This window comes from Geospiza fortis, unplaced genomic scaffold, assembly GCF_000277835.1.
Source record: "Geospiza fortis unplaced genomic scaffold, GeoFor_1.0 scaffold7, whole genome shotgun sequence".
Lineage (NCBI taxonomy): Eukaryota > Metazoa > Chordata > Aves > Passeriformes > Thraupidae > Geospiza > Geospiza fortis.
Genome location: NW_005054344.1, coordinates 3,599,451 through 3,611,950, shown reverse-complemented (window position 1 = coordinate 3,611,950; position 12,500 = coordinate 3,599,451). Strand labels below are relative to the sequence as shown.

General features: G+C 38.2%; 1 protein-coding gene across 2 annotated transcripts in view; it reads left to right on the top strand.

The window, feature by feature from the left end:
* RUNX1T1 (RUNX1 partner transcriptional co-repressor 1) overlaps positions 1-12,500 on the top strand; it is a 95,484-nt gene that overhangs the window by 55,117 nt on the left and 27,867 nt on the right. For both annotated transcript variants that reach the window (XM_005422889.2, XM_005422890.2), the window contains exons 5-6: positions 2,940-3,121; positions 11,183-11,433. In XM_005422889.2, the coding sequence (XP_005422946.1) occupies positions 2,940-3,121; positions 11,183-11,433 (433 nt within the window). The remainder of the gene's footprint in view (positions 1-2,939; positions 3,122-11,182; positions 11,434-12,500) is intronic.

The window sequence follows — 12,500 nt, the reverse complement described above, 5'->3', positions numbered from 1 at the left end:
GATAATTTTAAGTTACTCAGGCTCTCTGAACAAATTTGTCTTAATTTAAATCTTTATTTTTTAATACATCTGTAATAATTTATTTAAACTTGCAATTATAAAACCGTCAAAACTTAATTTTATACTATGTTCTAATGAAGCCTTTTCAATTTAAGTTATAAGACTCAGAATGTTTCTGTTGCTGATGGAGGAGGCTAAGATACTGCCTAAATATTGAAGGATATAAGGCCCAATCCAAAACAGAAGTGGAGCATGTTTCAGACACTGAAGTGTGACAATTTAGGGTGGTGGAAGCCGGTAACGCCATGTTTGTTTGCAGTCAGAGTTTTTCTGGTTGAGAACTGGTTTGTATCTCTCACATGCAGAGGTACAGAAGTCTGTCTACATGCATCAGCAGCAATGGGCTGCTACAGGTGTAGAGAGCTGCCTTTGCTGTCAGAGCAGAACCTCTGCACAATCATCTGTGTCCAAGGCCGTGTTGGTTTCAGAGTCTCTATGAGTACACTCAAGTTGCAATAGGGAGAATATTGATTTTTCATTCTGCATTCAAAATTAGTTCTCATCATCTTCCCAAAAACTAGTTCTTGTGTATCAGGGCCGTGGTGACCAGAAGCAGTCTGCAGACTTGACCTACCTGTAGAGACGTCCTGATTAATTTTCTCCCAACAAACAAATTATTTATTAATATATGGTTTGATAAAGATTGTTTAGAATAATGTTTTGAGCAGGTTGAAAATACTTGAGCTGAACTATAAATTTTTAAATACTGCTTTTCTTGACTTTGAGTTATGTATTTGTCCAAATATTACTTTGTGCTATTACAAGCCCAAATTATGACATGCCAATCATAGTTTTCTTTACTAACTTCTAAAAAATTAAGCAACTGAATGTATCTGCTTTTAATAAACATATTAAAAGCTGTACATGCTTGTTCTGTGCAAAGAAAATCTGTTCAATCTATTTAGATAAATTTATCTGCAAATGGTCATGTTTACGGTTAAAGGGCAAGAATGAACGTTTCTTTAGGAGAAAGTAAACAAGTAAAATAAATCACAGTTTTTGCTGAACAGTTCAAAATTTGGTTGTCTCTAGGAGTATCTATGCATTAAAAAGGCCCTTTTTTGTTTGTGATAGTGGAAAAGGAACACAAATATGCTTTTTCTTCCTTCATTACTCACCTCCTAAGTAGGGCCTTCACATTTCTAGCTCACAGGCCTGCTGAGATGTAATACATCTTTTAGTTATGTACCACTAGTCAAATTCTAGATCTGATTCTTTTATTTCTTCCAGATATTTATTTGTAAATATATGTGAACTTTTCCAACTATTTTCTGCCATGCAAGGCAATTGAAGTAGTTGCGTGTCTTGACTTGTATTCTGTGTGAGCTTTTTAAGGAAACAGTGAAATTAAAACAAGTGAAAAACACTGCTCACAATACAGTCAGTCCACCTCTCTGATAACCGAAAGAAAATAGATATTTGGTTCTTTCACAGAATATTTCCGTTCTGTGCAGGTCTGAAAAGACCCCCATATTCCACAACCAACTGTCTTCTCATCCTAGGAATAACTGATAGCAATTTCTAGTTTTTTCACCACTGTTAAAAGTTTCATATGTGCTGACTATTCTGGCATTTTTTGTGGCACAATGGTTCTGCTTTTATGGTAACAACAGGTGCTGGAGCAGTTGTCGTTGTTATAATGCTAACAAAGTCATTTACCAAGATCCTGGGCTCAAAACTTTTCAGACCATCTCTTTTTTGCTTGGTTCCATGCACATTACTTGTAGACCTTTTTTGACTTCAGAAGTATTTTCCTGCTTAAAAAATAAGAGGTTTTTTTTGTTTTGTTTGTTTAGGTTTTTTTAAAGTGAGAGTTATTTCAAAAGCAAAGGAAACTACTGAAGTTCTTTGTCTTATCTTTAGTTACTAAAGGTCATGAAATTTAATCCGATACTTGAAAATTCTGATGTGAAAAATCATCGTGCAATAGTGATGGAACAAGAGAGGCCAAGGCACATCCCTTTATGGTACAAAAAATAAATTGGTAAAAATGAGAGGCCTTTCTTAGTATCTATGTTGGCATGTGCTGTAAAGAAAGGAAGATGTTTCCCAAGATGTGTAACTGTCTCTGCAGAGGGGAAGGGACATACGGTTCCACCTGCTCTAGCAGAACGTATGACTAAGTGTGACCTCAGTAGATGGGCAAAATCTGCTGCCCAGGGATCAACCAGCATTTTCAGTTCTCTTTGTCTGAGTCCTGGTAATCTCCAGGCCATGACCCAAGTCCCAGTGGGGCCATGAAAGAACAGTTAGAAATCTTTCAAGCTACATCTGGCTAGGAGGAGGATTGTAACCCTCCGGGTGATTAACTGAAGCTCTGGAACGTGAGATTTTGTTGTAATCTTTATCTTAATGTGCAACTGCAAGTGTAATGGGAAGGCTGAGGGCAATCCTATTCTCAATCCTGTTCTCCCCAAGGCTCTCAAAGGATGGTGACTGAGGCAGCTCATAGAGTTGCAGGTCCCCTGGTTTCAGACATTTTCCAAGTACTAACTGCAGTCTGAATGGGAAACAAAGGATTGTCACTTGTTGAAAACAGCTGCTCCATAGGAGATCAGGTTTTAGACAGTTAGAAAGCAGAAGTCAGCCAAAACAATGCTTTTTCCCTCTTTAAAGATGTGGCACTCAGACCTTTCTGACCGCATTTACTGTTTTCTGTTACATTTTTGGTAAGCTCCCATCCTTCTATGCATATTTAATACAGCTATAGCCACTTTTGGAGGCTGCCTGCTTTCAGGCAGCTAACCACAAACCTAGCTGGGAATGATGGCAACAGTTTCAATTCAAAGCAGGCTTTCCTCTGATTTCTGATTTTTCTTCTTCATCTCTGTTGAAACTGCTTGCAAGCTGCCTTCTTAACACGTGCTGCTCTCTTGCAGGCCAATCTGCCCCTGCTGCAGCGGGAGCTGCTGCACTGTGCAAGGCTAGCCAAGCAGAACCCAGCCCAGTACCTCGCCCAGCACGAACAGCTGCTTCTGGATGCCAGCACCACCTCACCTGTTGACTCCTCAGAGCTGCTTCTCGATGTGAACGAAAACGGGAAGAGGCGAACTCCAGACAGGTGAGCGCCTTTCCTACCCTGCCCAGTGTCTGTGGGCCCGAGGTGCTGAGCTCCACCAGCACAGGGCAGCGTGCGGGTGGTTGCTGGGGGGATGCTTGGGTGGTGTTCCCTGGGTGCAGGTCCTTCACATCCAACCTGACCAGAGATGGTACATCCACCACCTCTCTGGAAAACCAGTGTTTCATCACCTTCCATATTAAAAATTTCTTCCTAGTCTGAATCTACTCTCTTATTAGCTTAAAATCATTCCCCATGCCCTTTCATAACAGGTCCTGCTTATGCATGTCTGCATATACATACTTACATGTGTATATATAGAGAGAGCTGCATACACATATATATTCCTGAGTATATAAATATAATACATGCACACACTGATTCAGTCACCTCAGGACACACTGTGGTCATATCCACACAGAAGTAATGGTCAGCCAGTACTGTATTACTTTGTGCACAGTATTCCAGTCATGTAGTGCCAAGCAGCAGATCATGCCAGCTCCATATGCAAGTCCTTTGCATCTGACATTTTGTTGAACTCAACATTAAATGTGAGGAGAGTCGCTAGGCATTTATATTGAGAAGTACAGGGCAAACCCCAGAGCATACTCAGGGCTTTGACTCCTTCTGTTGTGCCATATTTCCGTATCCATACTTGGAATATGCATAAGGGTATTTCTTTCAAAGAGGAGAGATGTTCACTGCAATCTGTTTTGTTGTTGAGTTGTGGAGAGTCCATGCAGAAATGGGACAAGTGAATGCATGTGTGTGAAGTACAGTGGCTTTAGGGGTATGGAACAGTTTTAATTTTTTGGAATAAAGTTCTTTGTTTAGTGTTACAAGGAAATTACTCTTGTGGTTATTTACTTTAAACTGCCTTCCTATGCTAATGTTAGAAATTCAACTGGCATTTACACTTTACCTTTGGGAAACTCAGGTATTGTATTTTTCATTGATTTGTTTACCATGGGTTTTATAGTGTGGAAAACTTTTATTATGCTTTTCCGCAAAATACCACTACCTGTATGCCTGAGGTATGCAAGTATCTTAGTTATCTTTTAAATGAAAAAGATTATTTGCAAAGTCAAGAAGCCTCATAACTTTGTACAGGTGACATTTTTGTGTTGGAACAGGCTCGAATGGTACAAAAATAAACATCAAACGAAGTCTGAAAGCTCACAGTAAAACTTTAGACTTCTCATAGCCAGAAGTGAACAGTAAAATCTAAAGTCACATAGCCATTAGAAAAAATGTGAAAGTATTTGAAATTAGTTTTCCTGAGACTGTGTTTCAGAAAAATCACAATGAACCAGCAAAAAAATTAAGGTATAAGCAGAAAAGCTCCTTTTATATGTAGCTACGTTCTTTCCACCAGTTTTTCCAGACAACTAGACCAAACTGAAGGAGCTATTGGGGTTAATACAAGCGTGTTTCTGCACCTCAGAAGAGAAAGCTGATTACTTTTTGGACAGCATACATGTATTCTCTTACATGTGCAATGAAATAATTTTTCCAAAGCCAAAATTTAGTACCTTGGAGTAGTTCTGTATATTCTCAATCTTTGCAGAGTAGTGTAGCAAAACATCTGTTAAAAAGGCCTCTTAATATCTTGTGGATGACTTAAATGTCAGCATGCTGTACTCCGGTGTCAGTAGCAGACGCAACATTTTTCCTACAAGGAGATAGACACACATGAAATTATCTCATAAGCCAGTGAGGTATTGCTTGACAGAATACAGACAAGAAGAAGGATGTGCTTTCCTGAGAGCCCTAACTCACTGTTTTCTTTCCTGTTCGTGGAGAGGAGTATTACTCATATTTCCCATAAGGCCACAAAGGAAAAATGTGAAATAATGTCTTTCCTTTGCATTTGGAATAATGCTCCCTCTCTTTGAGACCCTGTTTGACAGTGTTGAATTTTGGTTATTTTATAGTAAGTACCGCCTCACCTGTGTTATCTTCAGTCCTGCTTGTGAGGGAGAAGATGAGTGGCGCAGGTTGAAACTAGGACAAGAACTTTGTAATGGAAAGACCCTGTATTGGTTTTATAACAAAAGGGGCATAAGATTAGCACATAAAGGGACCAGCAGATCAGGAGAATATTGGATTTTAAAGTCAGCCTGCATCTTTTAGTTAAAACTGAGGCCCAGACCTAGAGATATTTCTCGGGGTCGGCTGTTTGTTCTCTGCCCCGAGGTGAGTTGGGTGGTCCAGGGAATGGCCCCAGGCTGTGAAGAAAGAGACTACTCTCTGGATTTCGATCTTCGGATTGTTTATTGTATCTTATCTATAGAATTTTCTCCCTGCCGGACAGAGGTCTGGCCAGCAAGGCAGCCATGACGCTCTCTGACCGTCCCCGAGGCTGCATCGTTTTTTATACTACAAATTATGTACATCATATTTACTTTTATTTTCCAATACCTACTGGGTATAGTTTATGAATTTTCTTCTCAACATTTCCTTTTAGTTAAAATATGTAGATGCTCTTAAAATTCCTGAGTCTCTGCTTGCAAAGTGCCTTTGGCTTCACAACTGAAGTCTCTCTTAGGCGGTGAACAACTTGGGGAGTAATGCAGCTTTTGGGGTAAGGGGTAGACAGTTTATCTTCCATTGTTGTGAGTAAGAGCCTGTGTTTGAATTCCCGGAGTCCAGGAAGGGTGTAGCATGGGTTGTCCCATTGGCCTGCACTCCAAGGTGCAGCAGCTTCTGTCACTTGCAGCCTGAAATTCAGCTCCTTAATTCTGGGGAAGTGGTGTTCCAGAAAAACCCAGCCTTTCTTTTTGACCATGCAACTGTTTGCTGTAGTGAAAAAGGCTCATGTGAAAAGAGCCCAGTGCCCTCATTGGAATGGTACCTTGAGCTTAAAAAATAAGTTGCTTTTGTTCAGTGTCAAGCAACTCTGTCACTGGTTAGTCACATCTACTTTTCCATTGTCTATGACTATAATAAAAGCTATACAGAAAAAAAATCTGTGGTAGTGTTGGCTGAGCCAAGTTCAGTGGAGTTGTCTTGTGCACTCAAGAACATTTGTGCAACAGATTTAGTAAAAAGAACAAGATGCTTTTGGAAAGATTCTTAAATTTACTGAATTGGAGTCTGCATACCTTTTAATTTGGATAATATAAGTAAATCAACCACAAAAAACTGTCCTCAGGGGCTGAACATGCCTAGACTGAGTGAGTATTGAAACCAAATACTTGTCTGGCTTTATACTCATTACACTATTAATTATTTTAATTGTTTACAGAGGAGAATGAGGAAACATCTGGAAATATATATACCTTTTGTTTAGAAATAGAAGTAATTTTCAAATATACTAATAAAAATTCAGCAGAAGATAGCAGACATACTTTAAGGGAAGGGTTTACTGTGACTCCATGGTTAGTAAATGAAAAAAAATTGCTCAAAGGCCACCTCTTTCCAGGAGAACTAAGTGCAGCTGGAGTAATTTTGATTGAAGATGTGTGTCTTACTGAAGTAAACTGTGGTATCTTTTTCACTTCCCAAGGTATATGATATAGATGTATAGATATATAGTTATACACAGGCATGTATGGTATATAATGTATATGTTTTATATATATATATATATATATATATATACACACACACATATACATATACACATTTATATTTTTCATTTGGGCATGGGTAACTGCATACCATTAATTCCATTAGAGGACGAGTGCTGTAGAGGATTAGGCAAAGAAGGTGGAACAAGTTTACATGTAACCACAGCTGCCTTATGATTTTTTGTTGAAGAAAATCCACATACAGTATTTTTTTTTTCTGCTTATAATTTCAGAACCTTTTTTGCATATCCATTTTCCAATTCTTGTTATTTATCTGCATATCCAAGTCTACTGTATGTGAGGTTTTATAGAGCAATCTGACAGCCGAGCTTTGTGTTTTACTGAATGTTTTCTTGGTGCATATGGTCTGACACGGATGAGCAGCCACGGTGAGATTTTGGAGTCTATTAAACTAGCTCATTAAAAAGATCAATCTGTTTCTGTAATAACACTGGGAACCATCAGTCACTGCAAGAGAGGAAAACTGACACCTGAGGAGACAACACATTTTGGTAATTTGTTCATGACCTGTCATGAACAAAGTGTTCACTGTGTTTTGTTTACAAGTTTTGGAGTTTACATTCTACTGTAATAAAGCCAAGGAACTTGGACCACAGTGAGTTTTTATTTTGGCGAATGAATACTTAATTTTAAATAATATGATTTTAAATACATTAACAGCAAAAAACTTTGTGCTAATTACACATCCTTTTAGCTTGCTGGAAAAGGCTGATGGCATGTCATATAGTGACTCTACATTTATGACAGTTCTCTACTAAGTGGATATAGGGTAACAAAAAATTCTGTTAGAATAGCATTATTTTGAGTGAGAAGAAAACAAAAGTGGCTATGATTGTGTTGTGACTTTAGAAAGTGCTGCTGTGGTTGCAGTACACTTGGAACCAATGACATGAAATAGATGTTGAAGGTACCTGGGCACAGAGATAAACTTTGATAATACTGTTAGTAAATCTTATTTGAAGAGGCTCCTCAGTATCTCAGTAAGGTGAAGGATGCTCACAGCTCTTACATCTGTGCTCCTTGTATGCCATGTGTAATTATGAGGAATTTTAAAAGAATTTTTGTAATATGAATTGTTAGCAAGGCAGAAAAGTATTTTTTTCTGTAACACAGTATTAAAAACAGCTACTTTATTCCAGCAAAGTGTTATCATTTGTTTGATTCATCAAACCTTTATTGGTGGAAGTCAGTTTAAATCAAAGCATCTTACACAAATAGTAGATGAACAGCTTTGTCTCCTTGTAAGCTGGCTTTATTGTTCTTTGAAATTCGTGTAATACTCCTGATCAGGTGAAACCCGATTTTCTAGCCAAGACAGTTTTGCATGGTCAGATTTTCTACCCAGGAAGTTATCCATAAACTGGAATAATTTAAAACTGAAATCACAACTAAAACCAACATAAATTCCATTAAATGCATACAGGCTACAAAGTAGTGTCTATTCTGCTGTCTTTAAGTAAATCATGGCTTCAAGTAAAATGACCCCTTGTGTGTTTATAGCTGAAGGACTCCATCTTTGTCATATTGCCAATTTTCCAGACAACACTGTTGATTTATAGGCACATCAAGGAAAAAGGTGGCCGAGAGGAGTAAGGAAAAAAGTGCCAGTTATGTTTTCTGCACACTCGCTGTTATTTCCACTCTACAGCTTCTGGTTACTTTGCAAAATCAGATGAAAGCAGATTAAAATTGTGATGGTGTTATATTTGGAACTACTATTCACATGGGTGTGCCAGTTACTGGGAAACAGGAGTGCTTCCTCAGGCACCTGGGAAATGCTGTTGCCCCAAGGGGGTAAGACCTAAAAGAATGAGTAGGACTGAGATCAGAAGCAGACTAGTGGGTCAAATTCAGAGCATCTGAATTATGGCACTCTTCAGTACCTTATCTTTTATCACTCTATTCAGTGTATTCATATATAGTAAATTTGGCAGCAGTTCCTGTTCTGATGAGGTTTTCTAAGTTGTTACCTTTTTATATATTTTTATGTGGTCAGAAACATAAAATGAGTTTATGTGCAGTCTCATTCTGGTATTCTGGTAAGCTGTTTATTTTGTCAGTGCAGAAAATATAACAAATTGTAGAATTAAATTTTTACACCCAGAAAAGACATAGCAAAAGCATAATTTCAGTAAATATGTTTTCAAAAGTCATGTTAGTTTCTATGTTAGTCAGAGTTCAGTGGATATGCTGGTGTGTTTTCCAAGCTAAAGTAGTGTATTCCAGTTAAGGTAGCTAAGTACAAAGCATTCTTAAAAAACACAGAAATACCTGTACATTAGGTGCAAATGTATACATTTGTATGAAAATATATGATTTTAACATCAAGCTGTAGTGCATATAAGAAAAACTGGATTCCCACTTGTCCCAGTTTTATCTCAGTGATCAAGTCAATGAGTTATTTAATTGTTTGCTGTTTCTGACTTTTACCCATCTAAGTTAGAGAACATTCTAACTGTGGTACTAAAGGACTTAGGTGAATTATTAGTTTGCCTTGTACAGACAGAAAAGTCAATTTCTTTTGCTTGCATAGTATTTTGACAACTGGAAGATTGGCACACTGGGTTTGAGTAAATATGTGCAAAGAAAACACACACCAGCCACTAAATGCAAACTTGTCTTGAAGAGCTGTCAGAAACATCACCACCCATTGGGACTTATTGCAAGCAGGTACATCGTGCCAAAACTAATAAAAAATATATGATGGACCTCAGGTTTTCTTGGTTAGGAGTTTTCACAGCCATGCTGCATTTCTTTTGGAACAAGGTACATGCTCCACTTTAGCAAAGTATGTCTTTTATATCTGCCCAAAATGAGAATAGATGTCCTGCTGTGCTGGTGAAAGATTCTTCCCTTTTTGCCAAATTACAGTTTAGGAAAATATATATATACCTGCAGCTTCTCTGGCATTAGTAATTTTGGTGAGGTCTCTGAGAAATTGCTTCACTCCTTCTGAAAACAATGCAGCCCATCTTTTAATTTCCTGATGCTAGTTACAAGATCTTAGTTTGATTCTCTCGCTCAGAGGATATTGGCAATGATTTAGTTTCATCCTTCCTTTCATTGGCCTTAAATAGGAACCTTTTGAGGGGTGACAATACACTGTTTCCCCACAGACAGTCCTTTGAGGGTAGTTGATTGGTTTCTGGGGGAAGGTTTGTTGTACAGCAGTTGGTTTTAACAATAGGCAAACAAGAAAATTCACTCAAATTTACCTTTCTGTCAGTGTCAAAGAATTGTGTTATTACTAGGAATGATGCATTATGCCATCCCTTTCTTCCAGAAGATAAAGTTCTTTTATAAAAAATCTGGAATATAACAGCAGTTTAATAAAGGTTTTTGGAGGGAGGAATGAAACCTCAGTTTGCAATATTTATATCTAAGAAACTTTCTGATCAAAACTAATATTTTGTAGGTTTTCTTTATTCACATGGTTAAAAAAACCCAAACATTTCAGTGAAATGAAACTTCCCCAAAAGGGTTGTGAACCTGTTGAAGTAACTGTAGGGTGGGTTTTTTTGCTTATGTGTTTGTTTGCTTTGGGATTTTTGTTTGTTTTTCTTATATTTTTATTTTCTTTTTTTCCTTTTTTTTTCTTTGTTTGTGGGCTTTTTAAAATATAATTTTAACAGAGAATTAGTTTGGAGTGAGTTCAAGGTTCTCCAGCAGAGGTGTCAAGTAGAGAGTTCTTTGGAAATAGCTGATTATGAATTTAATTGAAGAGTAACTAGAACATAAAAAAACCCCTGTCCGTCTCCTCAGGAGCTCTTCGAAGTCGCCTGGGCATAAAACCCCTGTCTAAGAGTAATGGAGTGGGAAGTCCTGAACATTACTGAGGACTTGAGTCTAACCACATCTTCCTGCAAAATTAATGATAGTCACAGCACCTTTGCCCAGATGGTGCAAAAATCTCTGAAGGGTGCATTTCTCATCATTTACAGCCAATTCTTCCCCAAAGTCTCTGTGTGACATTGATCTTGATGGGAGCTCATGGTATGCTGAGCTTCAGCAACACTGACATTCACTATGGTATCCTCTTGAAAACAAAACCATTTCTTGAATGGCAGGTTTCTCCTAATCACTATAAGCTATAGCACTACTGAAAATAGGAATTTCTTGGTCCCTAGTTTCATGTATCAGTTGATGGTTTCACCTCTACAGTTGCATGTGTATCTACCCCATCAGTCTGTGATCTCAGCAAAGGCTGCTTGCTCTCCAGCCCCTCGTTGGGTGGCTCTGTCAGAAGGCTCACCCTGATAGTATTTCTCAAGTTACAGGGATGGTTAGACAAGGTGAATGAGTCCTTTGTATGTTTTGAATCAGCAGTGTTATGAAATGTTCTGCAACACCACATATTTGGAGCAAAGTGAAGAACAATCTTCAGTTCCTGAAGCTGCATGTGTAGGTGGGGATGCATGTTCCCATCCTCTATTCACGAAGTGAATTGAAGTTCTTTTGCTTTGTTTTTCAGAACCAAAGAAAATGGCTTTGACAGAGAGCCTTTGCACTCAGAGCATCCAAGCAAGCGGCCCTGCACTATTAGCCCAGGCCAGCGGTACAGTCCAAATAATGGCTTATCTTATCAGCCCAATGGTCTGCCTCATCCCACCCCACCTCCACCTCAGCATTATCGTTTGGATGATATGGCCATTGCCCACCACTACAGGGACTCATACAGACACCCCAACCACAGGGACCTCAGGGACAGAAACAGACCTATGGGTAAGGCGCATTGATTTTTCGCCATTGTTTTTTTAGGTTTCTGTTTCCCTTGTAACTTTATTTTGTGAACAGGACTTTTTATCTGCAGTTCAGATATAGCCTTTATGGCTGTTTGTCCATCCAGCTGCTTCTAATGGCCTTATTTCAGATCTGTATTTGTAAAAGTGGATTGAATTGTGTCTCTAAGTAAGAGGGTCAGAAATGGGAGGAGCCTGTGTTTTCAGGGCTGCATGGATGACATGGACACTCAGGTGTATGGCAGGCAAGGATTGGTAGAGGTTTTTATTTTTCTTCAAATGTCAGATTTGTGATGATAGCAACATCAAAATAGCTTGATTTCAGCTTAGAGCAGAAGAAAGTTGTTATATTTCAGAGAAGTGTTTTGTGTATGACATGTCCAGAGTGTGGAGGATGTGAACAGCAGAAGCACCAGACACACCCTGCACAGCATGGTTTGGTTTAATGGGATGCCTGATGCTCTTGGATTTTGTTTCACATCTGCACTTTACTGTTCTTCCTTGTTTAAAACAAATCTTCACTAAAAGAGGAACACTTACAAATATTCGGCATCTGTACAGAGGAGGCTAAGCAAAGAACAAGTGTTAGTTCCCCTTGAGTGTTGATAATAAATACTGGCTTGGTTGTATCATGTTGTCAGCTGCTCTGATATATGTGCAAGATTTTAACCACATGTTGTTTAAACATCTGTGGAAGGATGAACCCTTAATGATACTCTGTTGACATGGTAGTAATTACTGTTTTTAGTGAAATAACACTGATTTTATACTAATATCTTCTCAACTCTCTGAAGTACAGCTAGTATTATATGCAGTGAGTTACCAAATAATTGCCTTGCTGACTTCAAGTAGTGCAAACGAAAAATTATATATTGTATTATATTATATTTATGTATACAATAATTGTACATAGTCAGAAAGAGCTATGTCCATTTTTGAAAGGTGATCTTGCAACGTACAGAACTTATAGAATTGAAGACATTAAATTGGACAAAACAGTGGCGTCTTGTGTGAGGAAAAGTACTAAAGAGAACTTAGAGCAAGGTTTTT